The following is a 27,900-nucleotide window of genomic DNA, read 5'->3' as shown; positions in this document are numbered from 1 at the left end:
GATAGCTATTTTCTGCTATCGTTATCAAAAGAACCTAAATGAACCTAAAAAAGAGTATGTTAATTGTTATTAAATTGTGTAACAATAGTGGGATAATACAGTATATCAAAATTCTCTCTGATAATTCGTCTGTGCAAATTTTCAATTTTTTACTGCTACGTTTCTCGGTCTGGCTCTCAAATTTTGCCAACACCCCACTAAAACGTAATTCAATTGTAGAAAATTTCCAGAATAATTACAGTTTCACCTAAGGAAACAGTCTGAACTGTTCCAGTGCTGTAAATTGAAACTCTGCAATTTTCCACTCAGGATTTAAGATGGAAACGCTTTAGATGAACGTACTAGTCGCAAACCAGACGAATATTCCCGATTGCAGCCCAGGACGAAGTTGTTTGAAGAAGTTTTCTCATTATTCTAAAAGTTCAAGTCCGCCTAACTTACAAATTGTGTGTGTTTGTCGGAAGCTTGCTTCCTTATTTCCATCGCTTTAAATTCACTTGTAACTTTACGAGACAAATTTAATTGGTGAGTAAACGGCCTGTGGGTGCAATTTTCCTGATTATTATTATATTGATCGATTCGTTAATATTCCGTCAAATTTTGTGGCAATTTTATTACACGAATGTTATCTTAAATAAGAAGCCAAATGCATTCGTAAATAAAGTATGTTTTAGACATTAATTTAGTTGTTGTCTTATTCGTCATTTTCTTACAAGTTAAGTTTAACAGCACAAGAAGAAAACACCGAATAATCAGTAATTTATCGTTTTTGTCTTTGTAACTTTTTTGTATAAAACAAAGGCAAATTCTTCGTCCAGGTAACCGCTGGTAACGTTCAACCGCTGGAAAAAATGACATGAAACAATTTAAATAGTAGACTTTTTAACATATACATTTAGCAGGGTAATTTAATTTTGAATATTTTAAGTTGCGTATTGTTTTTACTAAACTTGCATTATCTGTCTAGAACATCCAAGTCGCATTATTACACTTTTTGCCCAATATTGAACCTCTTCAAGATAACCCGAATTAAATTAATAAATAACCTCGACAGTTTCCAGACAGATTTAGTCAATTTGCCATAAATAGAACCAACATTCACTGGCATATTTATGCAGTGTTGAAACAGAGGAACATAGAGATACACACATTTTTTTCGTTTTTTCATCAATGTTTTGCTTGGTTTTGCCCATCGCCTGTGTTCTTTTGGCAGTTATTTTAACTCCATTAGTGAACTGGTATGTGAATGTATACAAAAACAGAAGTTTGAGCGATGTTCCAGGGCCTAAACCGACTCCTATTTTGGGAAATACATCCTTGCTCGGACAAACGCCCTCTGGTAAGCATACGATTTTTTTGCAATCTTCAATTAAAGACCATCAATTTTGGAACTAAAAAAATCAGTGAACTTGAAAGCGTTTTACGGTAATTCTTGTTCAGTAGTAACAAGATACGATTTTTTCCATTACATAATTGATTAAATCGCCTTAAATAGCAACCAATCAGGCTTCAATTGCATGCTTAATTTAGTGCATCTGCAGTGTTTTTTTCCTGTTGATACAATGCTACAATGTTTAATTTGTTATTCGAAAGCACTGCTCTGCATACAGTTTGAAAACATTTTTTTACTCGTATTTTCAAGTGACAACGTACTCGGAAGAGTTAATTAAAGATAACTCACTAAATTTTGTTTAGATTATTTAGAAGCTCTGTTATCATTGCAAAACCAATACGGAAACTTCTACAAGTTATGGACTGGCCCAACCTTAAGACTAGTTATCAACAAACCCGAATACTTGGAAGACTTGCTAAACTCCAACGTTCACCTATCGAAATCAAACGGTTACGATTTGTTTAAGCCCTGGCTTGGGGATGGCTTATTAGTAAGCACCGGTAAGGCAGGCGTACTTTGTAAAATTGGGTGTTATTTTTAATGTGGCTGTAGGATTAAAATGGAGACAACGCAGGAAGATGATAACGCCCACTTTCCACTTTAAAGTGTTGGAGGATTTTATGGAAATCTTCAACTACCAGATTAACGTGATGCTGGAAAAGTTAATGGAGGCGGTGAAAAAAGCTCCGGGATCTACCTTTGACATTTTCCCGTTTATTAATTTGATGTCCCTAGATATAATTTGCGGTAATTTTTTCTCTTGAAACTTTCGAATGGAAGCAAAGCTGACGATTAACTTTAACTAGTTTTAATGAGAGACAATGCTGAACGAATTTTTTGTCGATTAGGGCTTGGGAAGTGGAACATACCCTTCGCATAGTTTTAATGTCCAAGGTTTGTTTTCAGAAACAGCTTTCGGGACATCGATAGGGGCCCAGAATCAGAAAAACCCGAAATACGTAGCCGCTGTAAAGGACTTTCTGGAAATTTTCGTTTTTCGCTTCTACTCGGGCTGGATGGGGCATCCGCTTTTCTTCCGCTTTACCGAACCATACAAGATCTACCAGCAAACATTGGACACTTTGCACCAGTTTTGTGAGAAAGTCATCAAACAAAGAAAAGAAGAATTTGCAAAACATGGAAAGGTATTATTATTCATATTTCGCTTAAATCAGAGGTGCTCATTCTTGAGTACGTATTGGGTAAATAAGGCGTCGGCTAAAGTCCACTGTGATATATTTACAAATGACATGTTTCGGTTATTTTATGAAATAACCGTCATCAGGTAAGGCCTAAAACTGCGTCCCTGGATATGTAGGTGCAAATCGAACCCTGGAAATAATTCTCGTGAGTTAGAATTTCTTATTTCAGCATCCAGGCAGAGTTTTATAGACAATTTTTAGGTCCACGTCCAATTTTTCATTTGTTCATTTGTCTTTCCGTATTCTGATATATCTGATCTTCTTCAGGGTCTCCTACTTTACCTGGTTTAATTGGTTCATTTATTGTTGCCACTTTTTTCTTTCGTTTTAGCTGTCGTCAGTATTTTCCAACCATATTTGTTATATATTTTTCCGCCTGGCATCACTGATATATTTAGAATCTTCTATATTCTCAATCTCTTAAAATGTTGTTAATTATATCGGATTAAATTGTATCTGTTATGCTGCTTATGTGTGATTCGCCTTTTCTATAAAAACATTTTAAATTTTCTGTGGAAATAGAGCGCATTTTGCGTTAATTGGGCTCGAATATACTGATAGAAGAGCGTCGTTAGTGGATTTTGATTTCTGGTGTTAACTATTACTTTGTTCAAAGCACAAACGTTCATCAATCTGTCTGCATGATATTTCTCTCGCTTGCCACATTTGCTTTTTTTGCATCTCAGCTTTGTTAATATTTTCTGCCATTTATGTCTGCTATTATTACTAACCTGTTTTCAGTGTGATATATCTCTTCTCTGGCTTCCCCATACATTTTTCTTCTCTGTTAATAATATTTCATATCGGATTTTATTTTATGTATTTCCGAAGTGGAACCGAAACAGTTTTTTTCATTCATTTCCTGTTTTTTGGAACACATGTTCCTTCTCTGTTTCCATTTCGTCTTGGTCTGTCTGCAAATTCTCCTGTTAACTCGGCACTATTGATGCCTCTATTTCCTCTTTCGCTTCGATTCATGCTCTTAGTATTTTCTACCCCATTTCATTCTCGTTGTGACCCTAGATGCTATATCATTTTTTCTCTATTATTGTGCTTCATTTTCCTTTCAGTTCAATGTATCCATTCTTATTTTCCTGTCTATAGCTTTCTCAATCTTTTCAAGCTATTTTCGTCTGTCGTACTAACATTTTTTGTGGCCCGCATATTTTTCCTCAGTTGATCTTGTAGCTTTCCATCTTCCACAATATCAAGTTTATCGTCAGATTGATGAGAAATTTAAAACCTCATTATCAAAATAGTACTCAATTTGCGCATAAAACTTAAACTGCAACGCTCGTCGAAAATATTCTTAGAGTATGTTAACTGAGCTGAAAAAAGTGTCAAGTTCTGAAAATGTTCCTTAAATATTGCTTTACAAATGATGCAACTGATAAAAGTAGCTGAAACACTCAACTTTGGATCAGAATACAAACAATTTGCAGATGACTGGGATCAGGGATGATGGTATAAAAGTCCGATCAGCCCTCCTAGACATGCTTTTGGAAGCCAACCAACACGGCGAAAACTTGTCCGACAAAGACATACGAGACGAAGTGAATACTTTCATGTTTGAAGTATTAAATAACCGCATCCATTCAGCAACATCCTTGCAAAAGTAACCGCATTTCTAGGGACACGACACGTCCGCAACAGCGATATGTTTCACCCTGTACGCCTTGGCACAAAATCCAAAATTCCAGGACAAAGTATACGAAGAATTATGCGAGGTTATTGGCAAAGATCCCAAAACTGAGATTACCATCTCCAAGCTCAATGACCTAAAATATATGGACATTGTGGTTAAAGAAGCGTTAAGGGTTTATCAACCGGTGCCTTTGATYGAACGGAAGACTGAAGAGGAATGGAAAATTGGTAAGACGTGATAAGAATATAAAAGTTTAAACATGTTTCCATCATAAAAAAATCACACGTTTGTKATTCACAATGTGTTCTATCGACAACGTTCAAAAAATATTCTCAGTTGCTGACTAAATAATGTAAGAGAAATTGATGGCTTAATTATTGAGWGGGTTTCGTCAATCGATGTGAAATTTGAGTTTTGTTGGAATGAAACCTCAGGAATTTCCGGTTATTTTAAACCGAAAAATAGCCACGAAAAAATTTACATTTACCGAACTCGACTGTTAAATGAACATTCTTGTTCCCTCACTGTACACAAATATTGTAATTCTCTTTTAAAGTATGTTTGTGAGCGATGATACATAGAAGAAGTTTTATAAGAATTTTGTAAGAACAATGTGAATAATGCGCTTTAAATATTCGAAAATAATTTAATTTAAAGTGAAAAACTCAGAAAGGCGAACATCGGTACGTTCAGACTTTTGTGCGTTTGTCTTTTCCCATACTTAATAAAGTAAGTCTCGAAACTGGTTAGAAACCCATAACTGAAAAACAACCCAATTTCCTTTCGCATTTCTCATAATAAAAACTAATAAAAAATTTAATAAGAATTCAAAAATTAAACAAAATATAGGGCGTTCTATTAGAAAGACATTGTTGTCTGCGCTGCACATTTTCGGACCCACTCTGTTTAAAAGTGAATAATTAAAAAAAAGGCGCGTTTAGTATGCTTAAAATATGCCGATCAGACTTTGGAAACACATCATCACGCTAAGCGTTGATAGAAGTTCCCGATCCTAACTGTTTTCATCTCAATTCGGTAAGATTTCCAATTTTCTTTTTAATCAGATTTGGTTGCGCCTAACCATGTTGCTGATCTTGTTAGCCGAGCCCGAAATCCAATACTTAAAACATCCCACCAAAACAAGTAAACAAATTATCGAAAAATCGACCTGGAAAAAGAGCGAACCGAGCGTACGTACTCTAACGTCCAATTAAGGTCGGGTTTCGAATTCGGGCTGTTGTTCCTCCGGAAGAGGTAACGTCTGAAGAATGATCTGAAAGGGACAATGCCATCAAAGGGCCATTGTAATGCCGAGATACTAGCAAAGGTAAACTTATTTTTGATCGTAATTTTGTTGACCTGGAATGGGGGTTGGAAACGCCAAACGGAGACAATTTTGGATATCGCTTTCTTGTTTGCCTTGACAAAGGAAAGTTTCAATTGGTTGGGGTTGCGGGCTCGATGCTGATCAGGGCGAAAGTAATGAACTTACCTCGGATTTTTTGCACAATTATCAACCTTCTGAATATAATCACGCATCGGACGACAATGAAGATTCTTCGGGAGGTTTTCATTATGGTCAAAAGTTCCAGAGTGTCAGTTGCCATCTAGATCATTTACACAAACTAACTGATGTGAACTGTTTCTTTCAGCGTTTTTTTTTAACAGAAGCATAAATTATACCTTTTTTGTAGATATCAAGTTTCTAAGCAATCACGGCATGAAAACAGTGGAAAGATATATATTGATGTACAAAACTTTACTTGAAAAACACTGCAAATTTCTGCCAGTGACCATTCAAAAGTTTCATTCATGAGTTTTTCCGATAAAATTCATATTTTTCGCTTATTTTTTATATATATATATATATATTATACATGAAAATTCTATTTTTTTTCTATAATTATTATTTGATATTTTATAATTATATTTAAAGTACCGTATATTCAGAGCAAGTTTTCGTTTCCCCTTGGTAATGGAATCAGCAAAGTATCTTTTTTAGTAGTTAGCAAGTTTCCAAAGAATAAACCCACGGTATAAAGAACGGTTCAAATGATCTATTCAAATCGTATTATGCATATAGTGTTGATTGACTCGACTTTACTTGAAAAACACTGCACATTTTTGACACTGAGAATTCAAGATTTAATTTATTTTAATAAATTTTATAATTTTCGGGATATTTGGCTGATTGAGGGGCTTAAACTCTACATTTCGCAGGATTTTCCTACGATCAAACCCACAAGGATGAATAGATGAAAACATATTTAATTTGAAACAAATAGACCAAACTGTTTGGAATTTTGAACCTACTATTTTGTGTAATCCAAGGTGGCCTATTGTTATAAAAAAAGTCGAGCCATCAACTTTATCTGCATAAACTCTTTAAAAAGAGGCTTACAAATATGCAAAGCCGTGAAGTAAAATAACATAAAATTATAATAAATTTTTCAAAATCCTTGCATTGACTGACTATATATTTTTTATAAATTCTAAGCTGAGAGTAATGAGCTCAAGTAATCGTTAATCCTTAAGTTAATTAAATTAATGGATTTGTATGTATATTATAATCGTTCTCATAACGTAATATCGTGAAGGATGGAGGAAAACAAACACACTTTGTAGGAAGCAAAAACAAACAACTTTTGCATTTTAGGTATGTGATTCCTGGCCTGAACGGCAAATCTGATTCTTCAGTAATAAAATAAAGAAAATTAATTAAAATTTCCTAGTTTTTCGTAAATTAAAATGCCAACTGGACATCGCATTCAAACGATGAACGGTAATATTCAAACAAAATCATAATATAACAATAAATTAAAGAATGCAATATTTTCATGATTCAACTTTTAAAATTCTTCTGAAATTAATAAATTAAAATTTCAATTTTTCGCAATAAACACAGTCAGACTCAAAAATATTTTATTGCTGTTGAATTTAGAATAAAATTCTATGAAAACTTAGAAGAACTTCCATATTTCGTACGTAAAAACTTGAATTTTATCCACATTGTACTTATTGCCCTAAAGTTATCTTCATGGCAGAATAAATTAGAAGCTTTCACTATATGTATAGGTAGAATCAATTCAGTTTACGGGGGAAAATTCATTGACTCGTCGTTGAAGCAACGAATTGTCCATCGTCCTGTCTGACTGCATAAAATTTCATCTAAAACTCCTAAAAAATCAGTGAAGTTTTAGAAACCTGATAGCTACTAGTTTCGAACTCCTTTAGTTCAGGTTGGTATTTTTTTTATAACAAATCTCAATTTTCGTTCACATAATTCTACTTCTTGTGGGCGTTAATTCACTGTCCACTCCTAAATCACGAACAATTCAAGTCAAACCCAAACCCAGATATTTTCAATACAAACTTTCACAAAAACTGTCTTTTGCTTAAACGTTTGTCCGCGCTCAACTTAATACTTATGAAATTGCTTAATCATGGGCGATTTGCTCCATTGTGCTTTCAGATGGAATCACCGTTCCCAAAGACACGACAATCGCAATTTTCCTCTTTGGCATGGCACACGATCCGGCAGTCTTCCCAGATCCCGAAAAATTCAACCCGGACCGATTTCTTCCCGAAAAAATGAGCGAGAGACACAATTTCTCGTATATTCCGTTTAGCGCTGGATCCCGCAACTGCATCGGTAAGTAAACCCGAATAGAACTACAACTTTTTAGGGGTAAATAGGTGAGGGCGGCACGGGAACTGCTGACCAGTGGCGTGGAAACATCAACAAACACGTACGTTATCTATGTCTGTTCTGTCTATCACGACTATTGTTTTGAGGAAAAATGACCAAAACTTCAACTAGAAGAATCGCATGGTAAAATACACAAAAAGACAGTATTCTTGATGATAAAATGTGAACTTTCTTGAGCCTGATGAGCCACCAGATCTAATATGGAAGTATGGAAGATTGTAACGCAAACATGAAATTTGAGGGTGACAATTCTGATCTCCACCACTGAGTCTAGTTAACCATGTCAATCGATCTGTCGCCTTTTCCTGCTATTTCCATTATTTGCTTCCCTAAATATTACATTGCTGTGTTTCACATCTAAATTCGATTTTGCCTTTAGGTGCGTGCGTGGGCGCTTACCTTCATTGCAAGCACAATGTTCACGATCGTTCAAATTGCTCAAATTTTAATTAAAACCGATATTGTTCGAGTATTGTTTGCTCTAGATATGCAATGTTTCCAAGTATTCTACGTTACCGTTAACACTGCCTCAAGATAGTGCACGGTTCATTCAAACATATGCCAACTGATAAATAGTAATAATTACGATGTTTATATTCGGCGCGAAGAAGCTGAACCAGTTTTTCAAGGTTTATTTGCATGTAAACCGAATTTGCTTCCATAGAAGTTGACAGTGTTGATATTCGAATCAGAAAAGTTGCCATAAAAACCCAGCTTGTGGAACGCCATTGACTAATTTGAAAAACTAACCCTGTTAGAGCTCTTGTAACCATATAAATCCTAGCAAGCGAACACAAGTTGCCTTGAACATTCGCCTGATAAGCTGGAAACTAGAGCATATTGACCTCACAAAATATATCAATCATACAAAAATTATCCGCACTGCAATTTTTTTTAGTTAGTGGATATTTTAATGAAAATTTGGGTGAAGATAAAATCAAGTGTTCTGCATCGTTATGGTTTACCACATTGCGTTGTTTTACTATCATGCTTCACCCTGTGGTAGTATCAATATAAATATCTGAAAATTTTTTGAATTTTGCATGCTGAGCGCACCCCGTCCCAGAAAATGACTAATCAAAGTAACCTGAAATTGTATTCTCTACAGAAGTAGAGTTTAATTTTGATTACTATTTTGCTTGTTAAGATTGCATGTTTTAAAAGCTCTTCTTTTGGTTGAAAATATTTAAAAAGTTGACAAACTTTTGTCTATTAAAATATTGCTAAAGTTCTCTGATCTCATAACCGGCCCAAAATCGCTGGAACAATTTTAATACAGCCTACTAACATTTATAAATGCAGACACCTAAATAGTGCTAACAAATGATTAAAATACAGTTTTTATTTCTTAACATAACACGAAGAGAATGACGTTAAAAAAACCCTGAACTATATCTATTGCTGCTCAAGAAATGTGCACAGCTAAAGTCACCGCCACGAGCCAAAGAAAAAGAAAGCTGCTGAATTATTTAGAAAATGGGAACCTGCGGATCGATTCAACTAGTTCGGATCGGGTTTTGCAATTAACCGATTTTTTATTTTCCCCCCAAATCAATGCTTTTCGTCACAGTAATATCAAAGTTATCAATCCAAAGCAATGTGTAGCTTCCGAATAATTCAACAAGCAAAAGGTACACGATTTAGTTAGTTGTCTTATTTTTCCTGAATGGTTTCTAAGCAGATTGTAGCATTGTCATTAAATCTTTCTGTTGTCAGATTAGATTTTTGTATCTAAGCATTCAAGTTTTCACTGAACGATCTTTTGCACTGAATAAGACGGACAATTGCCTTTCAATACCGAATTAAAAATCTGCATTTTTAAGGAAACGCGATACCTCTCTAAAAGGATTCAACGGACTTCTTTTACCCTCAACAACAGTAGACAGAAAAAAAATATATAGCAGAGATTTACATTTTTAATTGATACAAATTTAAATCATTACACTTACGTGTAAATATTTTTTGGTATTAAAAAACAGACGAAGCTTCTAAATATCTCCAAAAACGTCTAAATCTTTCGAAATCATCCTTAGATAGAAGTTAGATAGATTTTTAAAGAGGCTTATCTTGGAAACCGCTCAAAATAGCTGACTATTATTGACGACTTTTTTAAGAAAGCATGCCCAACCTGGTAGCAAAAAATGTTTCAATTTAGCACGTTTCAAAGGCCCTCAAAATGTATCCAATGTTTTATATCTCACGTTCTTGCAGAAAATAGCACAGTTTCAAAATCAATTTATTCAATTTTTTAATTTTTATTGAAAGTTGTTGTTTGAATTGAAAGTTTATTGAAAAAAATTGTTTACAGACCATTATATTGATAGCCAGTTAAAATAATTCAGAGATAAATAGACTGTTTTCTTCAATTTTAGGGCAACGATATGCGATATATTCGCTGAAAACCTGCGTGGCAAAGCTGCTGCTTCAATTTAGGACTGAGGAGGATCCGAATTTTACCATTAATCTGGGAACTTGTTCGGTTCTAAAATCCATGAACGGGTACAAAATGAAAATTGTACCCAGAAATTAAATGAGAAACACCAACGTAGTGTCCATAACCAACCATAGTAATAGTATCATTTAGATGAAAAACACTTATTTTCGATAAATACTATATGGCTCTGTGCACTAACGTTCAAAGGGCGACAAATTCGCTGATAAAACCAGATGAATTCAGTACATTTTCCGCTTTAGTTGTGTCCGCTAAACGATTTCAGCCCCAATTTTCAAAGCACCTTGAAAAACGACTAAATTTCCTGAACGCGGTGAAATGAAAACACGCGCAAAGAACACAGAACCAAATTTAAGCATCCGTTTTGGGAATAGAGTTTTCCAGCTCGGCAATATCTAGGGAAAACGCTTTAACGTCAGAAAAATCGAGTTTAGTGACACTTGCAACGAAGCAGCAGAACGAGAGTACTAAAGGTGGAAAGAAAATAACTCCTTTTCGGATTAGATGGCCGGCGGAAACTGGACGAGTTTCATAAGTTTGCACAGGAAAAACGTTGCTGAAGTGAGCGGGATATTTTTATTAACTCACTTCCTAAAGCAGCTACGTTAATGATTGTTCTTTTAGTGCCAAAAGTGAGATTTAATTCTCTTCCAGAGCAATATATGTTCCAATTTATTTGTCCCATGTATCTGATAAATATAAACTTGTTTTAACTGAAGACGGCTATTTGTTTTTAATGGGCAACAGGTTGAGTAATCGACTAATAATATCGCTCCAAGTCATAAAATCTGCTGAACAACCACAGAGTTTTATCTCCCAGATAATGCATGTCAGAGTAGTGAACGTGTAGCCCACTCCAGTTCTGGATAATCGTTCCCTCCCATACCTGGAAGGGCTTAGAAGGAAATCCGGACGATATAAAATGTGATTTCAGGATAACGTGTCTTCTGCAGTGCCAGAGGCAATTTATATGCCAGCATCGCATGCTAAGGATACCATTTGTTCGCCTAATATGTAATCTTGCAAGCAGACTGTGCACCGTTTTTCATAGATACTTGATGATACTGAACGGGGATTTAAAGTGTCCTATGAATAAACGTTGTTCATTCATAGAAAACGTGAGGAGACTCTACTTACTTCAGCCGCCTGAGAATTTTCCTTAATTCGTCAATAACAAAAAGTTTAAAGTATCAACTTTGATCAAGATTTGATATCACATTTTTTTTCTGAAGCTTCTTCAGCTAAACAAACCACATTTTCTATGTCTTTACAATACTCTACTAATTGAATTCACGTAATAAGCTTCAAATTTATGTACAATAATCTGTAAACTGCTATACCTATATCTTATCGTTATCAAAATTCACTCTCATCCAACAGTATCCGAATTTTCGACTTTTTTCGACGACCAAAATCAATTTTAAAAAGCGTTTGGGGCAAATAATCGAAACTCAAACCAATTAGACAACCAACTAGAAAACCAGGCAACGCGAATCCAATAATTAATAAAGTCTATAGAGCAAAGATTGAATGGACGAGATAAAAAAAATGAAACATGAAAAGTTAATTAGCACTCACCATTGATAGGGATGTAGGTAACGTTTCCACCATTGAAGTCGATCGATATGCCATTTTCTCCCTGAAACAAAACGGCTCCATTAGCAGGCATTTGCTAGGAAAAGGAAAGAGAAAATTGGTTTTTGACAAATCAGGGCTTTTATTGCAATTGCACTTCGGGGATTTTTTGAGCCAGCAAAAAAGTCGATTCAGTTCAGTAAACCTATACAAAACATAATGATAGAAAATATAAAATAACGTTATTTGTTTTAAAAGTGAAACACGTTTAGTCGGTACTATTTGCAACAATTTATAAATTAAAAATACATAGTTTTATTAATTGGCTTGAGTTTTAAGTTAGCTCAATATTCTGCACCGGTCATTTCCTTTAGTGTGTTCGACCAATAATTATTGCAACATTTGCAAACTTTACATTATAACTTTGTTATTAAATCGGCCCTATTTTGTTAATGATTATAATTAAATCCTTAAACCTAGTTTTCATCTGTTGGAACCACTGTCTATCACGACCTAGTAAAAAAATGGCCCTTACAGAGGCAAATTTCAAATATTCATAGGCCCGAGTGGATTTGCCGAAATTTTAATTTTTGCATTACAAATCTTGTTTCGACATGTTCTTGAAACATCTGTGCAGATGAAGTAAGGAGTTGTTCAGGCTCTATGAGAGAGTCACATTTCGAATGTCTTTAAGACTCAACGGAGAATTTTGCCAATTCTCAAAATGGCTCTTCAAACTTCTCTTTGATACAATATAGGCTTTGTTTTTAAAATTTGCCCTTTACAGCTTTGAGCTGATAGAGCAAAGAGATTGCTTCTAAAAATGTATTTATTGGGCGCATACGATTATAGTGTTCAGCAAGTTTGAGAGTGAATTTTAGGATATTTTCAAACTTGTACTTTCAGCGCGTCGTTTGCACTGTCCATCGCGATCTGCTGTATAAATTCACAGTTTCTACCACGAGTTCGACAAAAACCACAAATTTCTCACAAATATAGAGCAACAATGGCTCTATTAAAGAGGCAATATCGAAATGTTTGGGAGGCCCGAAATGTTGAGAACATTTTCAAATTGACCGAAAAAAAAATTGTTTTGATGAAAAAAAAAGATGAAACCTGATTAAAAAATTCGTCGTTTAAAACTTTTAGCAGGTAAAAGGACGAAATTTACACAGCATGAAGAAATGCACAGCTCTACCAGAGGGCCAAAGTTCGAACGTCTATTATGCCGAAGAGAGATTTAACAGATTGAACAAGATAGATTAAACATCCCTTTCATACAATACAAGTTTTGTTTAAAAAATTCTCCCCTCAAAGCTCCAAGCAGTTAGAGCACAGAAATTGCTACTAAGCACATAGAGACCATGTCTTTATAAGACTCTTAAGATTAGAGTGTCGAGCAGGTTTGAATTTAAAAATTTGTCGTTTAAAAGTTAAAAATAAAATCATTTCGTGTCAACAATTTGCTAAAATTATGATAAACATCAAGAACTCTAAAAAACATGCTACTCTGGTGTGAGATTCGGGGTCAAAAGTTTTCAAGATTAATTTGGCTCTTTTAAGAATTTAATGTGAAGAATAAGTTGAAATGGCTAAAAACAAGATCATCATCTAGAATGACAGTTGGAAATAATAATTCTAAGAAACTTGAAGATTAAGTTGGCTTTTACAAGAATTTAGCATCCATAATAAGCTCTAACAAGACTGAAGACGAGAATATTGTTCTAGAATGCGACTTAAAAATAAAGTCTACAAAACTAGAACCGCTTCGGAACTGATGTAGATCTCGAATTTACATCAGTTCCTAATTGGGAATGCTACGGATGACCCCACCCTACCCCCTACCTACTAAACTTGGAAACATTTTTTTTAATTGCGCTAGCAAAAAAATGGGGAAATACTTCTTATAGTTTAAATTTTCATTGGCTATTTCAATTGATGAATGACTTTAGCAAACCTAAAAATAACTCCAGGAAAATTTAAAATCTGGAAATTTTAGTTTGGTACACGTTTTGAGTGTAAATAATGCGTCAAAATCAGCTCTAGTATGAAATTGAAAATTAACGCGTAAGGAAAGTATGAATGAGAAATTAGGATAAACATTCCTTTATTTCACGCCCCCTGATCGGCACTATTAATTTTAATTGAGTGTTTTTAAGTGTTAGAGATTGAGTTGCCACCCCTCCAACACTTTCTTTGCATTCTTTAAACAAATTCTCATAGTTGTTCATTAAATTGAAGCAGAATATACTAGCGCTTTGATGCAAATCTTCACTCTATCAGCCAAAGACGACGTGTGTGGTAAAGGAAACGATATACGCAGCAGTTAATTTGTCACTCAGGGCATGTAAACACGACAAACAAATTTATCAAAGCTCGGGATAAGCTTTCTGACTAATGGCGTAATAATTTTGATATATAATTTTCGGGGCTTATTATCGCGCCGAAACCGGATAACAAATTGTTGCCACTATTTGTTCTGATTTGCCGTTAAATTGATTTGCAGATGTACAAGTCAAAGAACAAAGTTAAATATTCGCACAAATTTCCCATAAACACTTTCGTTATATTTGCAGGGTTGAAAGAACGCATGTTATATTTGCAGAGTGATCGAAATACAGAATTCCGTGGGGTTTCAAAGACAACTGGCGCTTGAACTGGAAGAAAACGATTATTGTTTTTCATTTGAAAATTTTCACTTAGATCAACTATAATCGCATTAGAATCGTTAAACAATTCCAAAAATTCAGTTCAATTTAACTGTTTCATGAAACCATTATGAATAAAATAATATCGTAGTGAAACTCGTTCCGTATGCTTTCCATGTATCACAACGGTGTGTTCTTTCCATGTTTCCATGTAACGGCGGCACCCAAATTGAATGTTTGCACCATTTGAAATTCAAATTCCAAACTACGAATATAAATACGAATTGGTAAACAGACTTTAACACGGATTTCCATGTTTAGCTAATGCACTTGGTTGTACGGAAGACATGCTGCGACCGAATTTCGATTCGCAGTTGAAAACGGTTTATTGCAGGAAAATCAGTTTCCAATGCACTAAAGCAAGAGTAGCTAAAGAGAAAGTATTTTTAAATGAATATAATAAAATAATTAATATAAGCTCTCGGGGGGAGCTCGAACTATTTTACTCGTTTACACTTTACATTACTTAATCTTGTGTTTTTAATCGTAATAAGGTAGGAATCGACCAAATAAGAAAATTAAACTTCCCATTTGAACCACCCATTTTAAATGGCCTTCGTTCCAATTTCAACAACAAAATTTGTTCATTTCTATATCTTGTTTGCACGTTATTCAAGTGGTTTTGGAGTTACTCGTCCATGTTAAATAGTGGCTCGACATGTTGGAAAAAACCTTTTTAAAATAGAAAGATCCTTGAAAAACAAAATTTGCAAACTGAGATAACAACTATATACGATCTCCGGCATACATTATGCGCCCGCATTGTATTCTATACAGAAAATTGATTGCGGCGAATTTTTCTTTTCCTGTTTTGACACTTTTGATTGTCGGCCAGATAGCGTTCATTTGTTAGATGTCGGTCAGCGTTGGATTATTGCCACTTCAAAGCTTCGAAAACAACTGAATTAATCACATTTAATTAGTTCCGATTGGGCAACTGATCGAACTTGACATTTGCAAGGCAGATTTATCAATTTGGAAGGTATTAATTAGGTGGACGCGCCCGACCTGGTGATATCAATTAACCTGTCAGAACTAATACATTTTTCAAGCGCGATTTAAAAAAAATTTGCTTTTATCCAGGTCAGGAAACCAGTGTAAACGATAGCCGTTTCTTCAATCAATTTCAAATTATTAGCTCTGAGACAGGGTGGTTTAGAGGAGGATAGGGAAACTGTGAAAGGCACTTCCCACCCAAAATTTAGCTAATCTGTCGATGAAACTGCAGGATAGATCATTAGAGAAGTTGCACAGCTTCAGGAAAAAGTTGGATTAAAGTTTCGCTTTTGACTTTTTCAATCAAAGCCAGAAATACGATCGGGCGTTGACTGAAATATTTAAAAATTCAGGAACGAATCATCAGACTAAAAATCAATGTATGGACACTAAACCATCTCAAAAACCATGTTTTCTTCTGTTAATGTTCGACCAAATCTTTATCATTTCTTTGGACATTTTGACACACTCTATATATTTCTGCATCCGATTTGCATAAATATACAAAACTAAAGGCTTCGAACAGAATCGTTCGCAGGGCGTATTTACCTAAAATTAAGTGCAATTCGTGTAGAAGCCGACCCGGAAATCGTTTTCCATTAACCAATCGTAACTCAATTGAATAATTTGTTGAAATTCCCGAAGAGCGAAAGCGAACTGAGGGAATATCTAAAACGCTTCCGAATATTTCATGAACATCCCGGAGGACTCGTAAATATTGACTAGTCCGGTTTGGATTTAAACTTGGGTTGAATTTGCCGAAATGAGTTATGGATATATTCGGATTTGCGATCATTTCTGTTCCAGAAACATGACCGTATTTTCTTGCCATTATTCACTGCTCAACGCTAAAAAGCACTTAAGTAAAGCCGACCAGAGTTGAAATCAGCATTCATCTTTCTTGAAAATGTAAATTTAAGTTTTTAAATCACGTCCAGTGTTTTCTGGCATTGGGTAAAGTTTGTTCGTACTACTTAGAACAACTTTTTAAAACACACTTTTGTAACAAACATATAATTTCATAATCATTGAAACACGATGCGAAAAGCTTCTAATATTAGAAAGCAACATCGATGATTAACTAATATTGAATGAGCCAATGGAAGTCCCGGGTGGAAAGATCATCGAAAACATGGGCCTGGTTGTCTGATAAAATTTCCAGGATATGAAGTCGAGGAATAACTTCCAATAGCAAGCAAAATTTAATAGTTTCTCGAGCTGTCCCATGGGACATATCTTAGAGGAGCGTCTCGAAAAGTTTGGACGTATTATATGAACTTTCCGGCCCCTGTTCGGACTCCTAGGGGAAAAGAACCGGAAGAGAGGTTATTAGGAAGTATTTTACCACAACTGACACCATTTGACAAACTGTAGTAATAATAAAAACAGTTATTAATATGGAGCTTAGGAGCCACCTAACTCTATCAAAGCACACAAAACAGCTTGTTTTAATACGCTTATTTTGGAAACAAGCACACAATACAAAAAGTTTTTACAGAATACGTTCATTAAAACAAAATGAGAAGGCTGAGATATCACGAGATTAATGTTCTAAAAAACGCAACTTTTCAATGTTATTTGAATGGATGTGTTATAATTAACATCGCGTTATCTAGTATTTACACCGATATATTTGTGTATTTGTTCTACCCATTATCAGCGTTTATTTCTTATAAATGTTTATATTTTCAATATTTTCAACAGACAAAGTATGTAAAAATAACTATTTTCTTCTTTAACGGAGTATTTCTCAATGGAAAGAAACTTCCCAGGAAATAGACGAAACTTCAGGATGTTCATTTGCTCAGGAGTTTATTAAGAGCAATATGTTCCACATACACTAAAATCAAAATGTGTCCAAATTTTTCCTTTCTATTTCTATTCAAAGCACATACAAAGATTTAAAAAAATAGACAGGCCTGTATTAAAAGAAATGCGTATTATGTTTTCGAGAAAAGGAACTCATAAAGTTTTTATGCCAACATAAAAAACTAATAAAGTGGTATTCAGGCTGACTGAAGCTCGCCATATAAAAGTGTAACTGGTTTATATCAGCTTCATTATTAACTTCCAACAAGAAGTATATCAACAATCGAAGAGTTTAGATTTTTTCGAGTTATTCAGAAACGAAACGACTTAGTGTTATTTTTTCGAAGGTTTTTCATTTTTACATTTTAGCCATTTGGTTCTCTCACAAAGCGTCTTGAAAATATGATGGAATATCAAATGTTTTGTGGTGTTTTCTATTTATTTCCTATACTAGATATTATTTGTCTTTTCCGGTCTTTTCCTCGGGAGGCACAATAAAAACATACAAGAATAGTGATTGGATTGAACGAGTTTAATCAAGTCTCATATTTTTCAGAATCAAATTTGTTAATTTTGTTTTACCAACTTGTGGGGTTAATAATGGTACTTTGTCTCCGGTTCTTCTTTCACCTCTAAACTCCTTGCCTCTTTAGATTAAAGAAGAATAGAGAAATTCGTATCATTCTAAAATTCTAGCAAACGAAATCTTAACGTTTTTATGTACGTAAGTACTAACTCTTTTTTTTTCAAACTGTTAAAGCTATTTGTTAAGGACTGCTTTTAAAAACATTTTTTTTATTTAGTGATTCATTCTGGTCCAATGACGAGTTTTCTTGCCCTTGTGCAGTTTGCAATTCAATCTATGCAATGCATCTACAATGAATATTTCCCCGAGTTAGAACTTCAACATCCAGCTTCTTCATCCATTAGGCATAAACGTGCTGCTTCTCTTCGACAAATGATCATTTTGATTTCATACTCTAAACAGGTTTGCAAATATTCATTTCTTTCCGGCCATCTAATATTTTCGCGACTTTTCACCATAAATCCCGACTTATTTGGCGATTTGCGCTATTCCATGCCTAAGCGAATGCCGGAAAACGAAGCGTCCAAAATATAATTGATGGTCCTGAATACAAACGACCTAATTAAAGTTTATTCTCAAATTCTCCATCGTCATTATTATGCTGCCAAGCTTCTAAATGAATCCGAAACAGGACAAAAATGATTGCATTCCATGCTCTGCGGAGAAATATTTCACGGAACTTGTCACTGAACTGGAGGACCGAACATAATTTTTACAAGGACAATTTCGCTTTTATACAGGTTCCCCAAAATCAAAAACCAGATTAGTTCACAAACACATAATCTTGTTTGGAATTCCAAATTGAAACGTTACTGTTACTTTAGGTAACATATGGTCGTTAATTCAGCAATTAATTGTCTGTTATGTATTAATAGTTAAATTCTGAAATACTTTGAATATCAAGTTAAACTCTAAGTCTAAACTAAGTTAAATTCTTTGTTAAAAACGTTTATATTAAGTTTACTGCGCAATAAAAAAAATCCATTCACAAAGTTTGACCTTTAAATGTTGGTACACTCTGTGTAAATGTCATAATGCTGTATTATTCACTTTTATAAAGCGTATGGTTTACTTTATCTTAGCCACTCAACGAATTTTCGCTCTTGGCATCTTTACTATAAATTAAAAAATAATTTCCCACATTGATCGGCATTAACTAAACTATCAATTTTTTGTGGAAATTAATTCGCCTAAATCGAACAGTGGAAAATTGAAACACACGAAACTCCCAATGTGATTCGAATGCAAAAAATTAATAAATAAAACAGCAATAATTGCCATAAACTTGATGCGTGCAAATTGTTGCTTATTCAGTTCCAACAACTACTGTTTGTGAAATAATCCTTTACAAATACGAAAATACTCCTCCACTCACTTACAAGGGCAAAACAATTAATAAAAATTAATACTTAAATTAAATTATGCAGACTACTTGGTACGATCTATGCAAGCAAAAATAGCAATTGCCTATTTTTTACTTCAATCGAATACGTCATTATTCGTGTTTTCCAAACAATACATAAAGTCGCCTATCAATTACGTTTATGTTTTTCTTAACCGATTTATAGGCGATGAATTTCCTGGACACGAAGTCGAACTAGAAGAAAAGTACGAACGTTATGTCATCCAGCGGGCAATATAAATAAAACTACCATAAAATCAACCATTATATTTTCATTTTTATAACCAACGCCATAAAGAATTTATCGTGCCATTTAGACGTATTATTTATTCACGACAACAAGGAAAATTATTTGAGTTGTATATAATTAATAATTGCCCATTAAATCGGCCTGTTAAAAGGTAATAATTTGTTTAGGCCACAAAAGAACATGACGTGTTAAAAATCAGCAATTAATCTTGACTTTTGTCTGGGCAACTGTTCAGTTTAATTGATTTTGTTGTGTTTGGGGAATATTAATCATCCAGACTAGTAGCATAGGTTTAGCCTTATGAGTTTGCACGAATCATCTACTGTTCATGCCACTTGACTAATACCATAAACAAATTGAACCAGAAAAGCACTAAAGAGCATTGCGGACGGCAAAACAATACAAAAAACCAAAATTTTGTATAAAATGTCAATAGAGAAAAAAGATCCACACATACACCCCATAAATCTGGAGATAAATGCCGAATGCCAATCAGTTCCTAATTTTATATTTAAATGGCATGATTAAAAAAGCGAAAATCGTTAAAAAGTAAGAAAATTATCTGAAAAAATCCCAAACCTGAAAAATTTAATTAATTGCACATTATGTAAAACAATGGAAAAGCTTCATTGTGGGCAATTTTCCATACTTATAGACTGAATAAAAGCCATTAACTTTTAGCGCCCTAAATAAAAACGACAAAATCGAAAAAAAAAAATTAAAGGCCAAAAAATGAGCTACATAGAGCATTTTCAATCCCTAAAGTCCAATTCTTCTCGATGGCTTTTCGATTTACTTATCCTCTTCGGAACGTTCAATTTCCATGATTTTCCATAAATATGGAGGGGAACGTCGATTACTGAGAGACCGGAGTCAAATTAATGCGACATAGTTGTTAAAACGCAAAATCGCCGAATACAAATCAGAACTACCATTCGGCCTCAAAATTATAACGGGATTAAACTCAGTGAAGTTTCCATACAATCATCAGTTTAATCAATGATTACAAATAGAAATAATGCCAGATTGTATCAATAATTAATGAGAAAATTAACAAAATTAGATCAGAAATTAAAAATTTCTCTTAAACTTGAGCTTAAACTTTTCAGAAGGTGAATAAAGTGCGAATAAGGCAAGACATTTCATACTAAATTAGAGAAAATCCCCGCATCGCAATTACGGGGTTTGCAATGACTAGATGATTTATTTTTTCCACTTGGGATTTTACCCGATCGTGGAATTGAATATTTTAAGATTCTGATCTCTAACTCGAGAACAGACGGAACGATGGATGGCTCTGCGGTTTCCACTAAAAGAGTGCTAATTGCTGTTAAAACTACTCGTTCTATTTCACTTGTATGCAAAAATCATAAAAGACTACAATCGTTGCAAGATTATCGCCGCAGTAGAAAGAAACGAATAAGAAAATTTCGCAGAGAAAAACAATTTTGAAATGCTAAATATAAAAAAACTGTATTAAAACTGAAAAACGAGCCAGATCCGTATGTTGCACTGCTTGTGTTAGGTTGCCTCATTTATATCCATTTATTCTTATTTTAGAAGCCTCCCTCATGCAGAATACCCTTGCTGCTCGTTTGGGCAATCTTCATTCATTATTTAGTCGTCTGATGCTTGTGTGAAAAATGGCAGGCTTTTTCAATTTTCAATCCAGCTATTATGGCATCGAGTAGTTTAATTTCTCAGCCATCTGAGGGTCTGATCAGCCACAAAGACTCTTCTTGATGTTTTATCAATTGCTTTATCTTTCCTGTTTCGGTCTAGATGTTTCGTCAATCGTATTATGTTTACCTGTCTCTGTTCATTCAGTGTTTCGATTGTTCTCCATTTCTCATTGTAGAGGTTTTATTCACGTTGATGGCAAAAATACATTTATTGACGACGATTATTAACAATATAGTCGAGTGAAGAATGAATAGAAGAGAAGGTCAATCACTGAGTAAACGTTTCAGTCCTTTCACTTCAAAACTTGTGTTTTTCTCCTAATCGATTAGGAAATAAACCAGCAGTCGATGTTCTTCTGATTGTTTTTACCTCAATTTTTATGTTTTCATTAGTGATTTTTCTATTAATTTTGCCCCTGTTGTTCTGTTCTACTCGATGGTACTATCTGGTACCTTATGGTAAATCCTACAATTTCATCTTAACAACCCAGGATAGAAACTCTAATAAAATCTATTATCAGTTATAAACCGGTCAAATGAATATAATGGCTCGGAATCAGACACGATTAAAAAATCCAATCAAAGTGTTGGTTTTGGGCATAGCCGGATTTCAATTCATATTAAAATGTCCGTGCTCCTACTAAACTAATTAGCCCCCCTTAGGGCAGCCCCCACTGTGGTAATTAAATCACGGCAACGTTGCAAACAGGGGTGTGACGCTGATGGGACGTCGTGACGTCAGGGCGCCTTTAGTGTACGTAAGTGCGCGCATTGGCAAAACGCCAATCGGGTCGAGGGCTTTTGCCTCGAGAGGAGCAGAAAAGCTTCACAATGTTTTCCGGATAATTATCACTAAAAAAATGCAGTTGCGGCGGTTTGTTAAGACTTTTCAGGTTTTTCCAGCAATGTTGTGGTTTATTCTATTCTATCTATCTACACTGTTTTTTGCTCTTTTGCTCTTCTTTGGGTCCATTTCAAAATCATACTTATCAACAAAGTTGAAATTCGATTTTCAACTTTTAATATGTTCTATAAATTTTCGAAAACATTTTCAAGTGAAAAAAATTTTAAGTACAGCCCATTAATAATGGATGTCATTACTAATTAAATGAAAAATAATTAATAACCCCACTTAGTGGCTTGGCAGCGCCTGAACGTTTAGATTGATTGTTGAAGTGCATAGTTACAAAATGTGAAAAGTGGTTTCTTCTAGCAAATGTATTAAAGCTGGTTGCAAAAATAAATAAACTATAAAAATGTGAAACCCCACTAAAACATCCTCCAAGTTAAAACGAGTATTTAAAATTTGATCAATTGAATAAACTCGTGATGAATGTCAACATTTAGTGTCAAAACAAGAACTGGTAAATGCGAAACTCTGCACAGCGAACATGAATATGTTGAGCGTGTTTCGAAAATGGGTGAGCGGCTGCCAAAATAAATATGGTGTTGAACGCTAACTAAATAAATTGCGAAAGGATTGAAGCAACAGTGTAAATACGGAATTTTAAATAATTTATTTTAATTTATTAGCGGCTGGTGTGTGCGTGCGGCGGAAAAGTTTCTGTCTGTTTTCATTTCGACGTGCTGAAACGCGCCTATTTGTGTTTGTGGAATGCATTCCTAATGACGGCTTAGTTGGCTCGAGTTGTTTGTTTGTTGCATAAATTAACAGAAAATCTATAATACACGCATATAAATTTATAAATTAATAATAAACAAATCGACTTTGCAAAATCAAATTGGCGAAAACATATCTAAGTATTGGACATTTTGTACTAAAACACTGCCTATGCCAATCTTTAAATCTGACCCAAATGTCTTCTACGACTTAAGTTTCTGCGTTTTCACTTTCGTGCGATTTTCATGGGAAATTCAGTAATTATTTAAGCAAACCAGCTACTTGCACTTCAGTTCTACCATCAAGTTTAATTTTATACAGCCATTCAGTAATTGCAGTTTTAAGATTATTTGCTAATTCATTTTTTATAAGAAAATTTTCCAGTTGATTGTTACTTGTTGACATACAGACTTACGATATAAAAGTGGTTCTTTTGCACGAATATTCGCTTGTGTCACTTAAGGACTCCTCAATAATGTACGAAAACATGAATTGGCCTCGAATGGCATCTTCACGAAACCCTTTTCTCAGTTTTACAGCCAAAAGCCTTTTTAAAATTTCATCATGCGGTCCCCTCGTTGATTGGAATCCCGCTTGGGCCACCCTCAGGTTTCCGGCGAAGTTCCTTCAATAATAAACTAAAACCGAAAACCGCGCTTAACATTCTTGACGACATCGTGCAGATGTCGATTTTCCAGGAGAGAGGAGAACTTTGCGGGTGTAAACTACTCCCTCATTCTCTAAATAATCGGAAGTTTTCGGACGGCAACGTATTATAAAATAAAGCAATTTTCGTGGAGGAAAAGACTTTCTGATGAAAGTGGCTTGATTTCTTATTAAGGCTCAGCTTCAGTGTTTGAGATAAAATTCAATCTGCAAAGTCATGAAGAACATCGAGTATACATCACAGAGGCGAGCCAGTATCGGCGAATAAATGGAGAAAAATTTCCATTTTTAATCTGTAAAATGATTGGTTTGATTAAAATTTCTTTGGACCCTTTATCTGCTCGAGACGGTATGGCATTATTCAATTTATTCCGTTTTCTTCGGAACTAATTTGCATTTTAGTTAGTTCCCCATTTCAGCCCTCTTTTTGTGGAGGAATCGAACATGTACGAGATTAAAGGTTGACTTTCAAATCCGAAGTAGAGAACCCAACATCCAGAATGCGAAGTTGATCAGAAAATGCTGAGATATTTATACGAACTAGTCATTCGATTGGGATTGGAATCAAAGCGTATCTAGTCTAGTCATTATTTTCAATACTTTGCGACGGAAACGTGAATTAGACACTGATACTGAAGAAATTTAAAAGAAGAAACCTGCTAAAGGAACATTATGAAAAACAATGAAAAGTTGTAGCCGTAAACACCCGGTAATACTATTGACGTTGATTCCCATTATCACGTCAAATTTTTCGGACATTCGTACATGAGAAGGTTTTCTATGGCAAAGTATCTACACTGAAGGACAAAAATTAGCGCACCATCTATAAATTTCAAAGAAAAAATATTATAAACCCTTCTTACTGTCAACAAAATTCAAGTTATTGTTTCTTAAATTAATATGAGAATGTTTTCGGAAGAAAAATTAAACGAGACATGAATCACTAGTTTATCAGATTTTTGGTAAAAACTTATGAAAAATACATTTTGAAATGCGGGTAATATTTCCGTCTTTAACAGATTCAATTAGGCCTGGGTAACACTGTGTTGAGTTGCGCTATTCAGTTGTTGCCGCTCTCTGAGTTAACGGGTTATAACTCATCGGTTAATGAGTTATAATTCATTTTTTAAAGTTTTACGAGACCCCAGACTGGAATTTTCACATCTAAAAAAGCGTTATTAACATTTTTTTCTCAGTAACGTTTTACTACATTGTTCAAACAACTAAAAAAAAGTAATCTAGATTTTCCCAGCAACCGAACTGAGTCCAAAGATAATCGACGAGTTTTCTTGTAAAATCAATCTCTTAATTTTTTTGCATAAAAGATTCAGTTTGCCAGTATTTTACAGTAAAACGTTAGGAAAAGATTTTTCCAAATAAATGAACATTCTTTTCCAACTTTCGCCTTTTCAGTTCGGGGAAATATTTTCGGAAAAAGACATAGGAATAATCATTAGGGTTTTGTCCATAATTTGAAGCTGCAAAAAGTTTTCCAAACATTTTTGCAAAGCGGTTAAGGAGGCGAGTGTTCCAATAAAATGTATCTTATAATTCTCCACAGAAAATACCTGAATATTGCCAGTATTTTAAGTAACATTAAAAAATAATGCGATTTTTGCGTAGACAGAATTGCTTAATAGAAACTTTGTTAAAACTGGAATGACCTGAAAATTTGAAAAGAACTTTAGAAATCTTCAGAGCGATGAGGGCCGCGAATTTTTCCAATAAGTTTTTGTAAACTTTTGCTCTCTAATCGTTTTTTCAAGATTGTCCCAATTACTATTGGTAAAAAACTGAATAAAAATATTTGATTTTTGTGCCAAACTCGAAGCTGGAAATGGTTTTCTAAAGTTCCCTGCAACCGATGAATGAGGCGAGTTTTCTAGCAAAATTAATGTTGTCATTTTTGGCTGAAAAGGCCCCATTATTGTCAGAAAAGAAGGAACTCATCCGAAAATAATGGTTTTTTGAGTTTTCGATTAAAAACTTTTAGTTTTGTAATCGATTTTGGAGAAAACCTTAATGGTTTTCTGAGAAAAACGGGAGGAATTTATTTTCGTTTTTGTTTCGAATTCGACGCTGAAAAAGGTTTTTGTAAAATGTTTACAAAGCTATAAATTTATCGTAATTTTTCGCGTAAAATACCTCCAGATCGTTCACTACGGAAAGCCGGTTGGGGAACCATACAGGGTGATTCAAAATTGGCGTCATTCCTCTGGAGGTGTTGCCTGGCGCTGTTATAGGAGTACAGAAAAAATTGTAAAATAAATTAATTGTTATTAAAAACTGAGAAATTTGCAAAAACCTAGATCAGAAATACGGCAGCAATGTTTTTCAAGGTAATCTGCCTAATTAACATTGCGCAAATACCTGTGGATTCGTAATTATTTAAAGCTGACAATAAGATAGACAAGGATAAAAGGTAAATTCAACAAGATTTGTTGACGAAATGTCAACGTGTTCTCATAACCTCGAATGTCCAGCAAACATTTGAATGGTTCACTCGAAACAAGCTAGTGCTTGTGTAATCTCCTTAATATCCATTCTTATCAAGCAGCTTCTCGTATTCAGTTAATTAACTCCTGCTCCATTTGTATTTCCTTGTGCTGTGTGTATCGTACCAACGTGGTAGGAATGTAGCCCTCGGTATTTATTTGGTGCCTGGGAAAGTGTCAGTTATTGTGCTCTGAGTGCCCCTGGAAGGCCCTGATTCAGTTATGTCCAATACGTGTTCCCCTGCGCCTGGAACCCAACATCTATCGTCCAATATCTTCCTGGAACCACTCTCCTCACCCTTTGTTGGCGTGAGTTCTTTCAGGTTCTGCTATCTTACTGTAGCATTTCCCTTGAACTAATCGCATATCCGCAAATTCGTGAAAGGAAATTCAAAGTAAGTCACAGTTTGACAAATTATTGTTATTATCGACCAAGGCTATCCACCTGTAACTATCTGTTAATGACAAAAAACATCATTGCCGCTGTGCCTTTTCATAAAAAAATTGTAGAAGAGAACTTTTTTGATACCAAAAATTTTCGTAATTTGAAGCAAAGATCGTAAGTTTTGTTTTTAAATGCCTAAGTATTCCAATATGCTACCAATTAAACATGGAACCAGTTCAAAATAATGCTTAATAATAAAGTTGAAATTCGATCTTCAACTGTTAATATCTTCTAGAAATTTTCGAACAAATCATTTTCAATATTTTTCTCGTACTCCCCAAGGGAGCCTTTATCACCCCTTAAAAGGAATGACGCCAATTTTGAATCACCCTGTATATGCTTGGCTGTATCTTTCTCTTGGTCTTCTCCAAATAAAAGCTCCCCATCCGAAGATTTTAAACCCACTCTTCATCAGAAAATAAGACTTTCTTCCAGTCATCCAAATCCCAATCCACGTGTTCTCGAGTAAACTCAAGTCAACTTGCTTGTCGGCTATGGTTAAGAGAGGACCTTTTGCGTAATGTTCTGCACTCAATTGGGACTCATTGAGCCTTCTTCTTGCCGTTTTGGAAGAAATTAACATTTCGGCCGTTTAGAATTTTTTATTTAATTTCCGGTAATAAACCGATTTCTTAAAGCTTGCAGTCGCATAAAACGATCGTCCACTTGGTTTGTGGATCTTGGTCGGCCTTGCCCTGGTCGTCTAGCATGGCAAACTGTTTCCTTAAAAAAAGACATCAACCAATGGTGGTGTGATGAACACCCAACCTTCGGGCGACCTCACGTTGGAAATATCCTTCTTCCAACAAGGTGACAATTTTGACCGCATCAAACTCACTTAAATTTCCTCCTGGGGACATTTCAATGCGAATACACTTTAGTTACACACAAGTTAGGAAAAACGGAAGAAAACTGAATCGAAAACAACACCACACACAAAGTCGCAAATGACACAAAACAAGTAGAAACTTGCATTGGAATGAACGGAAAGGGACCAAAAACAATTGGTACTGCACAATGTTCTGATGATTTATTGGAAAATGTATAGGTGGTGCGCTAATTTTGTCCATCAGTGTGTATATCTATACCTACAAAACAGCATAAAATACGACATGTTTTCTGCGGCGGTTTCCCTAGATTGAACCAATTGAGCCAGTAAAAACAATGGTTGTACAGGGTGGGCCACTAAGAGAGGTGGTCGGCCATATCTCACAAACTATTAGTCGTATCGATTTCAAGTAAAAAAATATATAAGTAAAGTGGC

The 27,900-nt window shown here is 34.7% G+C and overlaps 1 protein-coding gene and 1 long non-coding RNA gene across 2 annotated transcripts in view; one reads left to right on the top strand and one right to left on the bottom strand.

Annotated features, from left to right (window-relative positions):
• Positions 1-1,048: 1,048 nt before the first annotated feature.
• Positions 1,049-11,119, top strand: LOC109538094 (cytochrome P450 4d2). Its single transcript, XM_019905158.2, has 8 exons — positions 1,049-1,339; positions 1,696-1,893; positions 1,946-2,140; positions 2,300-2,538; positions 4,038-4,169; positions 4,227-4,467; positions 7,713-7,892; positions 10,322-11,119. The coding sequence occupies exons 1-8, from the start codon at positions 1,171-1,173 to the stop codon at positions 10,477-10,479; spliced, it is 1,512 nt and encodes a 503-aa protein (XP_019760717.2). The 5' UTR covers positions 1,049-1,170; the 3' UTR covers positions 10,480-11,119.
• An 835-nt stretch (positions 11,120-11,954) lies between these two features.
• The window catches only part of LOC109537534, a 37,166-nt gene continuing 21,220 nt past the window's right edge, over positions 11,955-27,900 (bottom strand). The window contains exon 4 of the long non-coding RNA XR_007282097.1: positions 11,955-12,040. This is a non-coding gene — a long non-coding RNA (uncharacterized LOC109537534). The remainder of the gene's footprint in view (positions 12,041-27,900) is intronic.

This window comes from Dendroctonus ponderosae, unplaced genomic scaffold (assembly GCF_020466585.1).
Source record: "Dendroctonus ponderosae isolate FM_Combo_2020 unplaced genomic scaffold, Dpon_F_20191213v2 Dpon_F_20191213_8, whole genome shotgun sequence".
In the NCBI taxonomy this organism is placed as follows: domain Eukaryota; kingdom Metazoa; phylum Arthropoda; class Insecta; order Coleoptera; family Curculionidae; genus Dendroctonus; species Dendroctonus ponderosae.
The sequence above is the reverse complement of the archived record's forward strand: the minus strand, read 5'-3'. Positions and strand labels throughout refer to the sequence as shown.